Genomic DNA, 15,308 nt, shown 5'->3' on the forward strand with positions numbered 1-15,308 from the left:
ATGGTATCTTTGATTGGAATCTTCCCTCAAGAAAATCAACCAAATTAAATGTATAGAAAACATTTTTTACTGGTGCAAAGTAAAAAGGTTTAATTGCTTTAGGAAGTTTTGGCCATAAATCCCACTCCTCAGTGACACATTTCTTTTTTAGTTATGATAGAAACCAACAATGCAGATGTATGTATCTGCATACATATCTTACTTAGTTACTAAATGTTTTGACATTTTGATGCTCTTACGATTCTCTCCAATACTTTCGTAGAAGTGACAAAGTCAATTTCAATTTCAGAAGTTCATATTACTTGGAGACTCTTAATTTGACAGCATAAGGTAATTTTACAGATCCTATCCACAAATATCCATTTTCTTCAGCTATTTCACTACTGTGTTTCCATGTCTCCCCACTTTTGTCCTCTAATATCTGTATTATATCACCATTTTCACTTAATTTAACTGCCAATCCGTGCCCTCCATAATCACCTAATAATGAGTGAGCTCTAGTAAAATCAAAAGGGAGTATGGCTAGAAAATTTCGTAACCAAGGATTTGAAAGAATCCAGTTAAAAACACCCTCTCTTCTGGAATGAATTGCCACCCAAAATTCACCTTTTTGGTTCCTTTTGATGTTGTCTGGGAAGCCTGGAAGTTCTGCGAAGGGTTCAACCTTGCCAGCCTTTGATGCTTCAAGCCAATATTTCAGTATTCTGCAGTTTGTAGTCTCAGCAACAAGAAGAAAATCACCATTTTTGCTCAATGCCACTCCATTTGGGAACATAAGACCATCTAGAAGAACAGTGACTTTATTAGTTACAGGATCGAATTTCATCAGTCTACCTGAGTTGTCACCTCTAAGTATTACAGAAATGTATTCCCTGCAAATTTTAGGAATTATAATTTGTGTCATTGTTGCTAACAACACATATATAATCTAAAAGCTTTAGGGTTGCACTAATGAAAAAGAAATAATGAAATGAAATGAGTAAGTAATTTGACTACAAACATTTCTGCTGATTTCTTTACTATTTAAGAGGATGTTGATAATAAGTTAATAACAACATTTCCAGTCTATTGTTTTGTACCATCTGGATTAAGGGCTTCAAATTGTTGATACTTCAGTTGACACAATGACTCAGTCCAGTCACAACTCCATACAACATATATAATTTCCCCTGGGATGTAGACTTGTTCTTATCAGATGGAGAAGGTTATGGATTGGATTGGGTCAAAGCACAGTTTTTTTTTTTTTTTTTGGGGTAATTTGTAACAGTCAGTAGGGACAATATAGAGCCTAATACATGTGAAGATGGGATAATCTAATACTGAAGACTATACAAGATGCAATGAATAGTAGTGCTCAGCTCTAATCTTCGTGCTCCTTTCCCACTTCTTAAATCCCACCATGCCCCGACTAGGAAAAAAAAAAAAAGGGATGCAATAAATATAATTACGAAGGGGCATTCTTGATGACAATGGTAGTTGGGACCATTATACCATTATTTGTTGATGAGTTCCTTTGGCCTGGATAAGCCTCATCAGTTGTTCAAAGTACATTTTGAGTCAGAATTTACAATCTTTTCAGGTTTTGGACCACATACATTAAAAAAAAAAAATCTTAAAATGATATATTCTATAGATATTGGAACAACTTGAAAAGAAATATCAAGAAATTGAATTCGATGGAAATTAATTGAAATTTCCCTTCAATAAGTATCCATTTAAGCACCCCTCCTAGTTCTTTAAATTATGAACAACTTTCACAGAGTATTAAAGAAAATATGAGAGTGTCATAAAATCTAAATTAGAACCAAACTTTGCAGATATTGTGTGTTTGGATAGGAGTTTATTTGAAATAATTACTGTTGTTTTTTAATGATGTGAGATATGTGAGATAAAAATGTAATTGAAAAGATAAAAAATTGTATTAAAAAATGTACTTATAATGCAAGTAAATAATTTTTGTGCAAATAATGTATATCCAATTTGTTGCAGCATTCTTACCGTTTCTAGGAAGAAATGAAAGAAAATGACGAAAAAGTGGTGGATGGGCATCAAAAAGTTCAGTCACCATTTTTTAAGCCCAAGGTATTGTTGGTCCAGAGAGGTTCACATTATCATTTGGCCCAAAGTCGCCCATTTCCAGTTTAGGTTGAGAAATGGGCCAAACCATAAACTTTTTCGTGCATATTCAGTTGAAAAATGTTAGCCCATAAGTATATATTCAGCAGCCCACAAGAATGACCTTGAAGAAAAGAAAAAATGATGCACAAATTTACCTCCTTTGGAATTTTGTACTGCTATCAGTAAAATATACTATGCCACTTGTTTGATCAACAACCACACCATTGGTAAACTTAAAAGGAATTCCTTGGGCTTCCTTTGCTAGAGATATTGCCAATCCACCACTGGAGCCCACCAAAAGTAGGCCCATGTAAGCATCTGCAATGTACAGATCACCGCTTTTCTCATTGAAACTTAGGCCCAATGGTCTCCCACATCTGGATTCTGCCTCCACAGGATCATGTGAACCATCACAACCAGTTCTGATAGAGAAAATAACAAGCAGTCTCAGAAAAAGATCAAATTATCCAAGAATTATGGGCAAAAAGAAAAATTCTTTGCCTGACAAAAATCTGTCTACAGAATTATTGGCAAAAGTTTGTCAGGAAATGGCTGTAGCAAGAGTTTTATGTCCCTCAAACGTCAAAGGTTCACATCCTGAATCTTACAAGAATTCATTTTACTTTATTTATTTTCGAAGATGAAGATAATGTTGGGCCAGCGCATCTCCCACATGGTCCGCACAAGAAGCCAAATGATGTTAAAGAGGATCCAAAGTCGTCTTGATATTTTTTTGGCAAACCAAATACTACGTGTCTAACTTTCTAGGTGTTTTGGGACATCTTGAAGGTTCGCTATTTATGGAAGTTCGAACAGCTTTAAGTAGGGAATCCTCTGGAAGAGCCAAACTTTAGCTAGCTTGTGACTAAGCCCTTTGACAGGTTTAACTATATTTAGAAAGTCCTATGAACAAATTGAATCGAATCAAATCACTCGGGAGTCGAACTCAAGTAGTTGGAGTAACTCAATCAAGTTAAATTAGATATAATATCGCATCACCTAATTCTTTTAAACCTTAAACAAGTGTAATTTCGTCTTGGTCATTGTCACGTGTGATGGACGAATTCATAAATACAGAAGTTTAAGTGCATATATTGGGTTCGAATCTCCGACCTATACCTCAAAAAAGGACTTAATCCTTTTTTATAGCAAGTATGATAAATGTGTAAATGCATGCAAGAATACTAGCACAAGCACGTATATCATTGTTACCAATTAAATAACAATGATTAGACAAAATAGAATGAATATCATGTTAAAACTTGTCTCAACAACGTACAATGTAAAGGTGATATGAAGTGATATGTCATGGTGCCCTATTATTGATGTTTGTGTTCCTACTTCTCAGTTTGTTGCGTTTATTATTGCCCTTTTGTCTTGGTAGGTCAGGGAAGCCTACCCCAATTTAAGAGCCCATTGATCAATTCTTCCTAACGATTTATCGAAATTGTTCTTCTATAATCCTCAAGAAAGATTGGATAAAGCATATGTCAATATAGTAGCCTTTCATTTACTGTTGAAAATTGAATGAAAGAAAACTATAAATCACAATCAAAACTTCCTTGTCAAACAATTCCATCGAACAAGAGAGTAGGGGATATTTTTTGTCACAAACAATTCCATCAAACCAGAGAGTAGGGGGTTTTTTTTTTTGTCAAAGAATTCCAACAAACCAGGAAGTAGGGTTTGGGGCGAGGGCACATGTATGAGCTTGGTTTTGCTAGAATGTAGTAGATAAAGAAATACTTGGTAAATTAGTCTTGTAGATCTACGTGTTCTAAATATTTGTACCTTTATAGAGCAAAAATAGCAATGCAAACAATGTAATTACATAAAGTACATGGCCTACAAAACCAGCCTAAGTATTTTCTTTTCTAGTAATCACTAGTATGAGTTACTTCTATTTATAGATAAATTTTTTCAAATAATTGAATCTCTACTTCCAACAAACGTTTTACATTTAGAAAAAGGGTTTTTTATTTGTAAAAAATAATAAACTTGTGGCTTTGACGAAAACCATGGTGTACACAACAAAGGTGACCTATAACCATCAATTTGTGAATCTTAAATTGTTGCAAGAATAGAGTGATTTTGACCCAAATCGTGATAGAATAATGAGTGTGTTTGGATAGTAGATTATTTGGAATAATTTTTTGAAAAAAAACACTGTAACACTTTTTTATTATAATGTATATGAGATAAAAATGTGATTGAAAAATATTTTAATGATATAAGCAAATAAATTTTGATAATAATTCACTATGATTTGGAATATGATTAGAATGAAGTATACAATCAAAAAGGAAAGCCGCCCCACTTATTTAATCTCATGCACATCATGCCCCAAAATTTAGTCAATTTGATAGTCAGCCTGGTAATGGTAGTATGAATAGACTTAGTGATAAGCTAAGTAAGAAAGCAATGCACATCCATTTTGACGAGGAGTTTCTTGATCCTCAGTGTCTTAGTACACTTTTGTAAAGTTCAAGTTTGAGTCCTTGCTCATATTATTAGAAATAAAAATTTCTATCATTTCCGGAAAAAAAAAAAGTACTAATGATGGGCATATCTTTTTTTTTTTTGGTCCTTTTCCCTTCTAAATAATATGACATAATAAGGGCCATATAATTATGGTTAGTGAAAATGCCTCAACCTAGATTTCATGCTCAGAACAATCTTTTGATAGAATATCAAATTTACCCTTCTCAAGTTTCACTAGAATTTCGATTCTGGAGGGATAGTTTTGTCATTTTAACAACGGACGCTGTGAAAATAAAATTTGGGTTTATAGTTATAAGCATTCACATGTATGGTCATTTTAATTCAATGTACCCAAATTCTACATACAAACAAACTTAATTAGGGTTTTCCTCCAAATTTACTTCAATATGGACGTATTCTTAAAGAAAGTAAGATTAATTCAAAGTGATACAAGCAATGAATACAAGATATACTTCAAGATAAATTAAAAAGAAAAGATTCACTTTTTTTTCCCTGTTTACATTAAGGTACAAAGTCTCAACTTTAACGTAAAAAATTTTAACCGTCACAATCAACTCTACCTCAAATTCTACCATATATATGACAGTACTGTGGTAACTGATGGATTTTGTTGCCCAAAACTGACCAAATTTGCTATGCATTCCAGCTCCTCCCCACCAACCATACACCCCCTGACCCCAATATTCACCCCCCCTCCCCAAAGAAAACTATTTTCTGGCTCCTAATGCCATAAATTATTGATATTATGTTAATTGCATGTGGCAATGCAATAGATTCCAAACTAATTATATCAGATTATATCATAAATTATATCAGATTTTCTGCAGGTTTAACTTTAAAATTTTAAGTTGATGGTATCATGTAGTATATAAAATCAAACAAACTGACAAACATGCAAAGACAAAGAGTGGAAAGAAAATTCACAATAGTCTAAGTACCTGTCTGGGGTTGTTATAGCAAAATTGACCCACCGGCTCTCGTTTCCCCGCCACTGGATTATGCGGCCGTCGGAAACTCCGGCATAAGGGCCAGTAGCAGCAGCAGCTCCTGTGCCATCTTTTTTAAATGCTAGGCTCTCGGGGCCGGCTGCACCAAAAATCTGAAAAAGTTCCGGGTGCAGCTGCTGATTTTGACGATGCTCATTATCATCTTTTGTAGGCAATTTTTCTGGTGGTTCGACTGAGACAAGTGTAGATACTAGGACTGCTGCAGCTGTGGCTGCAAGAAACAGCTTATAGGTGATGGATTTTGGAAAGAGAAGAAGACTCCGTGAGTTCATCATTCCGAAATGGCTTTTGCGAAGGATACGGAAACTATGTATGTCAGGGGATGTGATGGCCAAACGACTCCTTTGGCTTTATATTCAGTTTTGAGTTATTTAATTAGTTTGGGAACAAACTTGACAATTGACTTTTTACGGTATGTTAAACCGATAGAATTTTTGTCCCATTTTAGAACTATATTATTGCCACAGTCTTGCTTTCTAACATGGGTCCGTTTATGGTGTATTTTTTGAGTGTTTGTAATAAATTTTACTGTAACTTAACGTAAAATTTAAAGAAAACTTTTGTACAGTTAAGGATTTGGAGAAAAACTTTTGGGCGCTAGCGGTGGTGTCGGTAGTGGTGAGTTGAGGTGGGAGAAGAGAAAAAAAAAGAAGGGAAAGATACAAAAAGTTTTGTATGTTTCTGGATTTTCGGGTATATATTTTAAAAATTTTGAGCTTTTTTTGCAGGGTTATTGTAAACAAAGTTACAAAAAAAAAACTTGTCTATTAAGAACATGACAAAAAATTTGGCTCCCAAATAGAGCCTATATATATATATATATATACATATCTTGTAGCAAGGGTATTTGATGTAAAAAAAAATTGGCATATATGATTCATTTGAGAATATTTAAGTGACCAAGGCTAAACTCGTAAAGTTAAAGTTTATCCTAACTAGGCACCAAATGATAGGGTATAATTGTGTTCCCCTGCGATCATTTTTTTTTTTAAATTTTGTCATTTACTACTGCATCTATTTTGAATCATTTCAGATTTTTCCAAAAAAAAAAGAGCTAAAACCCAAAATCTGCTCAAGCGTGTTGTATCTAGATTTTAAAAATTCTAGATGTATTTTAATTTTTTTTTCTAATAACGAAGAAGTAGGATTCAAGAAACAAAAAGGAAAAGGGGATTCAAATTCAGAACCTTTAATTTCTAGGATTTTCAACCTTAACAATAAGGAATGATAAAATTCAGTTGAAGATCGCGTGGTATAGATGAACTCTTATTTTGATGAATAAGAAATAATAATGTGAATTACTAATGATTCAATTAAGTGACTTGTTAGATGAAACGAACTCAAGTTTGGAACTCATGGAGTAGAATGATGTAAATGAATTAAAGAAAGGATGTCAAAGTATATACATGATTGGAGAAGAAGTGAGCATGTAATTAAGAAGTTGATTGGAGAAAAAGGTGGTATCAGATGAGTAAGAAATGATATTTATATCAAGCAAGATCAAGAAAGTTTTTATTCAAATGTTTCACCAAAGAAGACAACTGAAGAAAGTATCAAAATAGCAAGGGAATAAAGCAAAAAATACCAGCACAAAAATAAAGGAAATGAGTTTGGGATGTATCTTTGACTGTCACAAGAATCATTATAAAATAATTCAAGATAAAGTGGTAACAAATGATCAAGAATTGAAGAGTGTATCAAGCATGTTGTCGAAAAATTCCAGAGTATTAATAAGGTGAAGTATAGAAATTGGAGGTTTAAATTTTGATCTAAACCTCAAAATATATCAAGAAAAGTTGGTGAAGAAAGAGGAGTTGAGAAGAATTGTGGTACTGTGGAAAAAAGTAATGTAGCAATGAACTGTGGTACTATAGCATGAATAGTTTGGCCATCCGAAATTAGTGTACCCATGTTGCTTAAGTTATTGTAGCAGTACTATAGCAAAAATGGAAAATACTTTTTGGAGAAGTTGGATTGACTAAGCTACTAGCCAAACTCCGTTGGGCTGCCAGAACTCCTTTAGGCTGGCTGAAATACCAAATGAAGTATTTAATGGCTAGTTTTTCAACAACTCTTTTTTAAACTGTTGGAGCTTAATTTCTCTTGATTTTTCTCACCTATAAAATGGCTCAAACGCACTCTCAAATGAAGTAGTTCTTGGCTTTAGATTGTGGTATAGGTTAGACAAGCTATTTCAGGAAAAAAAAAAAAAAAACTCTTGTATTTGTAAGATTAAAGTGAGTGTTCTTCAAGTGTAAGAGTCGAGAGATAACTTTTGTAATAGAGGGAGGTTGTGGAATGTAAAAATCTTGATTCAACTAGAGTGGAGAGATTTAATGTGAGTAAGGGTGAATCTCATTTGTGTATGAGAAAGGTTATCGTCTTACTTACATTAAAGAGACATTTAGTAGAGGAATACCAAGATTTGAAATAGTTTAGCAGTGGATGTACGCACCAAAAATGGTCGAACCCTTATAAAATCGGTTTGAATATCTTATCCTTTTACGTCTTATCTTGTTTTTGGTTGTTTTTGTACAATTGGTTGATTGAACTTGATTATCGTATATTCATACCATTATTTACTCAATAATCCTTTGGAAGAATTTGTGATTTGGGTGAAGTTAGATTGAATCTGAAAAAACTGTGAACAATCTAATTTATCCCCCTTTTAAGATTATCTTTGGACCTTAAATCTGTAATTCTGATTAATCAATTTTTTTTTTTAAAACTATACAGCCACTAGAAACAACCCTATATACTGAACTAGTGTTACATGGTAACGACGTGTACATTAGCCACTGAAAACTAAACAAAAAAGACGTATACAAGTGTATAAGTAGCTTCTCAAAAGAAAAAAATGATTATATTAGTGTGACTGAAATGCTAATGCTAGTAAAAGTTGAGTTAAACCTGATAAGGATACACAAGATGTTGAAAACTCGGAACTGCATAAGATCATTCATGTTCTCATTCTGTAGAGCCACGTTTATATAGTAGTGATGTTTTCAGTATCTATACTGAAAGCTTTCGCTGTTTATCATAGGAAAAGAGAGCCCAAAAAAATAAAGGAAAAAGAGTCTCAACTGTCGTTACTAGTTTGGTGGAATTTATTTATACGTTCAGTTGTGTAAACATATATGATATATGTTTAATTGCTAGAAATGTTTATAAGTAAAGTTCGACGTTGCGTACAAGGTATGCACGTTATTCACCAGACTTGATAATGAACTACTGAGCATTTTTTTTTTTCCCTGCCCCCAGAGTATGTCCATATTTTATGCTCTAGTAATGGACCAGCCACCCCATTAGCAGGTTAAAATTTTACATGTATAAAAGATTGAATAAAGTTATTCAAGTTTTTTTTTTTTTTTTTGGTAACAATTTCCACTTAACTTTGTGTTTGTCAGTGTAATTTTCATATTACCATAGTTAATTGTTTTGATGGAGTCAAGTATGCTATAAACACAATTACTGAGATCGGTCAAGTAGCCGCCGAGTCTAGGGCTCGAATCCCGTGCATAACAGTTAGATGTGGAAAGGGCGTGCAGAAGGTGGGAAGGTTAAAAAAAAAAAGAAAAAGAAAGTATGCTGTAAACATGAGGAGATTCAGTTTAATTTCAATTACTTCAAATGTCCTCTAAGAATTAAGGGTGTGTTTGGATTGCTTCTTTTCAAAGAAAAATTGCTACGTTTTCCGTGGACACATTTTTCAATCATTTTGTTAGCTAACATATATCAAATCGTTACAATAATTTTTCTACAAAAAGTTCAGAAAAATGCAATGCAAACAATAAAACCAGGCATGCAATTTATTGCAGATGCTGGTAAGGAGTACCGGAAGTTGGTGAAACTACCACGTTTTCATGAATGGGAATGATGTGTCCCTTTCCTTGACAATTCTTCACTACTAGCAGTACTAACTACTAAATGCTCAATAGCACTAAGCTTTCAATGAAAATGGGTAAAAATGTTACTTTGAAATTCCATACTAGAGTCTCAGAGGCCATTGAAAGTACCTTCCAGCATGAAAATCAATTGAAATAGCAGATGAATCTAAACTTTTCGCTTTTTAGAAATAACTGATGAGCATTTCAGGGAACAAAACTGGGCAATTGCTGTCGATAGATTTGTGGATCGTGATATATCATATGTTCATAACCACAGTGTTGCAATAAAATTGTTTTACATTGCTCTCTCAAGATAATTTTAGGACATTGGAAGGATAATTTTAGTACTTAAAATCATTATACTAGACCATGGCAATATCATTTGTCCATATTTTTAGTACTAGAATATGCTTCCTATTATAAGAACGATTAATCTTGTATACATAATGACAATTATATAGACTATTGAATTTAAATGCACTTTTATATGTATAAAACTTGAATTTTAATTTATATTAAGATTACTTGTCATGCATCCAGATCTAATAGTGTATATGTATATAATATTAGAATATAAAAAATTAATCCTTCAAATAATAGCATAAACTACATATGCATGTATTATTGATCGTATATCTACCTTATGTTACATTAGTAATTCACATTTATTAGCTCACTGTGAACTGACAATACTATTTTACATATGCACTGCTTCAAAGGAAGAAGATTAGCTTCCAAATCCTTAATGAATTTTCACCATAAACAAATCAACTTGACCCCAAATGGAGAGAGAGAGAGAGAGTAACTTTTGAGCATTGTTAACCATCAATCAAGTGCCTTTTGATGTTTATTCAAGCATTTCCATGGAATAGAAGGTACATATCAACCGACAAAGAAATTTTATTGCCAAATTAACACCACCCCTGTCGCCCTCATAAGGATAAGGGTATGGCTGACATGGACCTCGTCACTGGAAAAGATTCCAATCAAATTCTTGTAGGAGTAAACTTCTGTGGGCTTTGCACTACACATCAAATTGGTGGTAGACAAGCTAGGATGGGGATAAGAATTTGTGGTTTTCCCAACGGTTTTGTTTTCCAACCATCCATGAAGGACATGATTCTGATGGTATATAACAAAAAATTGATCAAACAAGGACCATTCTCTCAAGGGTCAATTTCATTTTTTTTTCTTTTTTTTATTTCATTGGTAGATAGTGGATGTTAGGCTTCACTACTATTAGCTAGATTTATATGATAGGTTGGATAGCAATTCAATTTTCCATGGCTAGACAAATATAATTTGGTGATGGTTTTAACTTTTATTTCATTTATCTAATTTTGAGGGTAATATGATAGGCTAGCTTGTGCCCACCAAACTACTTAACCGGCTTTACAGCCAACTTTACAGCCAACTTTACGGCTAACACTTTCGAAGGAACATAAAATTTGAACCTTTTTTGTTATAATTGAGAGAATTTGAATACGAAAACTCTTACTTACACTCCCCTCTCTTGATACCATCTAACCTATCTCTCCTCCAAATAAAACTTAAACTTATTATTGATGCTTTTGGCTGATAAATGGTTAAATGAACCTTCTTTTTTCCCTAAGATGATGTGATAGGATGGCTTGTGCCCACTGACTAATTAATTAACTTGTACGGCTTAACATTTTTCCCCCCGTAGTGGCTTGTACACTCTGTCTTGGTCGCTAGCTGGTGTAATATGAACCCTTTTTAATTTTCAAGAAACCGAAGTATTTACTATGATAATACAGACTCGAAGAGGATACGTAAAAAATTCAAAATACAGTTCTCACACTTTTAGCCTTTGTACTAGTCAGGGGGCCGGCAACTATCAAAATGCAGGTCTTGAATTCTATCTCCCCCGGTTCTCTTCTACCTTTGGTTCTCCTTAGGGAGACTCATTCATGCATATTTCATGATGTATACTTTCAAATGTATACGTTAGCCTTACCCCACGAGTCGTTACGAAGATGTTGATTTGTGAACGAAATTTTATTCTTAAAGAAAAGTACTACTTCTGAGGGGGAATACTAAGTTAATAATTAAGTATGACCCCAGAAGTTTTTATTAAGAAATTTAGACAGTGATTGATAGTCAAGGCAAGATTACATGGCAGTAGTAGAAAGGCTATTGCCGTTTGGTGGCAAAACATTATTGTCAAGCATCACGTTAATTAATCTGAAGAACTACATAATTTCTTGTGTATTAAATTTTGATATTCACATCAAAAAAAAAAAGAGAAAAAATCAGCTTCTTACTTGGTGCTGATTTTCTGATGGGAAACTGATTGAGATTTGCACTCCAAATAGTCTGTGTAAATGCTTCTCCAGGTGACCTTTAGTGTTACTTGTGACATCAAATCTGAAACGTTACATCAGATTCTCTTTGAATCTTGAAATTTAATAAAGAATCCAGAATGGAATTTGTTAAAAGTGTTCAGTTTAAGATATGCCAATGAGGAAATGGAATGGGTAAACATACTGAATTACTCATTTAGTCCAACAGGGAAACAAGATTATATGAAGTAGTTGAACAAATTTTAAAGCTTGTGTCCTCAGATGCCCCATAGTCACCAAATACTGAGCCCAAATTCCTCAATATCCTCCGTAGATTTCTCTTCTTGCACTTTTGCAAGGCTAGTCATCGTGCGAATTGTCGGATACACAAAATGTGGAGAAAGCACACTTGACAAGAATGACAAATTGATAAGCTACAATATCATATGCAAACAAGAAGTGTACCAGCTGCCAAATATAGGCATCCTTCATAGCCAATCTCATGCTCTCTCATGCTAATTCACTGAAAGATTGGATATCTATACATGGTGTTCAATGCACAAAATTCAAAGACTGAGGAAGAATATCTATGAGGCGAACTTTATCCACATGCAAACTTTGTTGGGGCAAATGTTTTAGTTTATAAATCAAATATCTGAAAATTTTCATCAATTTCCTTACAGGGGAAGAACCCTAATTTTCTAGGACTTTTGGAGCTTGTGGTCACTCCCTCTAACTCTGGCCATGATGAAATTTTTGTTTCAACCTCAGATTCAACACATGGCTATCTTTTCCTGTATAGTTTCCATGTATCAAGGATTATGGACCACTGGACACCGTATGGTCTTCTTAGCTTCCCAGTTCCAACTGCAACAATGCAGATCGAGTCTACGGGACTAACATCTGTCCGGCAATAACTGAGGAGTTATGCTTGAAATCAACTAAGGAGATGTACTTGAAGAATGTGGACCACGATTGGTAATTTTGTATGGTTGTATAGTTGTATTTCTTACATGATTTGATAGACCATCATATAACTTTCTTTTACATGTAAATTTTATCTATGTATACCAACTTAATGCATAAATATAATTTGATCCATAAGTACATATCAAATTTTTTAAAAAGTATAATAATCGTATCCAACCAAAGCCATGGATTGATAAATCATAGTGCTGCATTTTTTGTTTTTTGAAAATAAAAGATGCATAAAATAAATAAACAGTTTAAATAGTGCTACATTTGTTGATCAAAGGACCTAGCTAGCACAGAAAAGCCATCAGATCGTACACGACACTACTTCAATGAGACTTAATTCTTGATGTTCCACATGAGAACTAATGGGAATTCACTACCCTAGACAATAACGACTTCATGGCCGCTTTAGGCCACACAAAATAAGAACAAAATCTATGTATTATCAAAAAGACAATGACATGAACATCAAGGAGGGCCAAGTTCCTAGAAAAAACACAAAACAAGGAATAAAGTCATTTGATTAATGTTTGATGAAAAGCTGCAAGCAATATTTATTGTATATGCATGTGAAGAAGAAGAAAAACTTGCCATCTTGGGACAGAGAGGGAGCAAAGCAAACTATAAAAGCAATTACAATTTACAGCAGGGTTCTGCAGTCCAAGTGGTAAGTTCAATCATGCAAGATAGGTATCCATAACTGATCCAACCCACAGCTTCACTTATGAGTTCCATCTAATATAGTTTGGAAATCCAGGTTGCTCATGGAAGATATCATGTTTTCCAGCATTAGGGCTTCCAAGCTAGTATCTCATCATTCAACATATGTGGTGGTTTTGGCCAGTACATCATTGACAAAAGCAAGTCCCCTAGTCGTACTGTTACTTCTTTACTGGATTTTTATTTTCCTCTTTCATGCTTTCATAAATTTCCTTAATACACATTAAAATGGAGGCATCAGAAGAAATTTTTAAGTAGTAATTATCGAATACAAAGTTACATTTCATGGAATATGAGAACTCGGCAAACCAATATCGGTGCAGCCCCTCATTTGTGAAATATCTTTACAGATTATGATTTCTCGTACACCCTTACTATGCATTTTTTCCTCCTACACATGCTTATCATTTGAGCTAAATAAGATTTGAAGGGTGTGCAAGAAGATTTTGATTGCAAGTAACCCTAAATATTTTATAGCTAATATATTACAATTTCTTAGAGTAATAAATCATAATTGTAATCGAAAAAAAAGTTTTTTGAGCTCAAAAGGTATAATAGTCTATGTATTTCTCACCTTACAATGTAACTTTTATTTTTGAAAGAAATGTAATAATTACTTAAAAACAAATTATTCTAGAAGTTCTATTAGTGAATATTCGAGATAAATTGCATGTTCTTTTAAAATTACAATTCAAGACAGTCACTATAAATTATTATGTTTAGGGAGGGGTTAGTTGGACGGTAAGGTAAGAAGGATTGTAAATAGGAGATCTTGAATACAAAATCTCCCACTTACAAAAAAAAAAAAGTGTAAATTATTATGGTCCTGTACCTAAGCTTTTTTGGCATTCAATTTGTTAAAAAATAAAGTTTCTTGAGCATTTATGTCATTTTGGTTAATTAAAATGAAGAGAGGAGTACTGAAAGGATGAATGTAATTGTGGAATGTCAAAATCATTGGTCAGTTTTATATTAGTTAACATAAAGCAATTAATCAAAGCATTTTTAGTTCATTTTCAAACTTGAAAGAGAAAAGCATAATGGACTAGGTGAAGTACAATAAGCCCTTCTCTGAATTCAGTCCATGATGTTAACTTCCAACAAATGGCCCATGTTTTCTCGATAGCCTCTTTAGTCCCACCCCACGGATCAAAGCCAATGTACTTCCATCAGACAGATTATGGTTATTGTTGCATCGTTAATTTTCTGTTTAAGAAATTGATTATGATAGTAACTCTCTTAATTAGCTCATACATGGGTTAAAGAAAAGGGTGCATTTTAGATATCACTGATGAAATCTTACTTTGGAAAGATATTGTTTGAGCAACAGACAGGCAAGAACCGAAACTTGAGCTGCATGTATAGTATAGACCCAAAATGTAGACAAATCTAAGTTGATAGCATCCCAATTGATGTCATATACTTGGCTAGTGTGCAGGCATGATTCGGTTAAGCCGAACTGCTTGCCTGCAACTACAGCAACAGAAGAAGATAGTGAAGGAGCTGAGGCTTGTCCCCTATTGTAGCTCTGATAAACGAATGTAAGAGAGTTGAACAAAATTCGGGAGTTGCAGGTAGGAGTAATCCGTTACCTGAATGGATAAGAGTGTAGTAGTATATATAATCTTTGGAACAAGTATTGTTTGTGGGCAATCAGGTTGTCACGATGATCTTATAAGAATCCGTAACGTTGTTACATATAAATTGCTATTTTTATCATATTAAACGACTCACGTATCAAGCGGCGTGAGTCACATCAATCATATCAATAGAATAGATTTCAAATCTATCATTTC

General features: G+C 33.6%; 1 protein-coding gene and 1 long non-coding RNA gene across 3 annotated transcripts; one reads left to right on the top strand and one right to left on the bottom strand.

Moving 5' to 3' along the window:
• Nucleotides 1-265: 265 nt before the first annotated feature.
• LOC113773424 (protein STRICTOSIDINE SYNTHASE-LIKE 10-like) lies at nucleotides 266-5,957 on the bottom strand. 2 transcript variants are annotated; one of them, XM_027318072.1, is made up of 3 exons: nucleotides 5,559-5,957; nucleotides 2,274-2,540; nucleotides 266-872 (listed from the first exon to the last, which is right to left on the bottom strand). In XM_027318072.1, the coding sequence occupies exons 1-3, from the start codon at nucleotides 5,900-5,902 to the stop codon at nucleotides 299-301; spliced, it is 1,185 nt and encodes a 394-aa protein (XP_027173873.1). In that variant the 5' UTR covers nucleotides 5,903-5,957; the 3' UTR covers nucleotides 266-298. The 2 variants fall into 2 exon arrangements, with proteins under 2 accessions (XP_027173873.1, XP_027173874.1); XM_027318073.1 differs by having other exon boundaries at nucleotides 699-783.
• Nucleotides 5,958-13,310: 7,353 nt separating this feature from the next.
• On the top strand, nucleotides 13,311-13,842 carry LOC113776109. Its single transcript, XR_003468974.1, has 2 exons — nucleotides 13,311-13,459; nucleotides 13,550-13,842. It is a non-coding gene; the product is annotated as an uncharacterized LOC113776109 (long non-coding RNA).
• The last annotated feature ends 1,466 nt before the right edge of the window (nucleotides 13,843-15,308 follow it).

The sequence above is a fragment of the Coffea eugenioides genome, chromosome 6, assembly GCF_003713205.1.
Source record: "Coffea eugenioides isolate CCC68of chromosome 6, Ceug_1.0, whole genome shotgun sequence".
Lineage (NCBI taxonomy): Eukaryota > Viridiplantae > Streptophyta > Magnoliopsida > Gentianales > Rubiaceae > Coffea > Coffea eugenioides.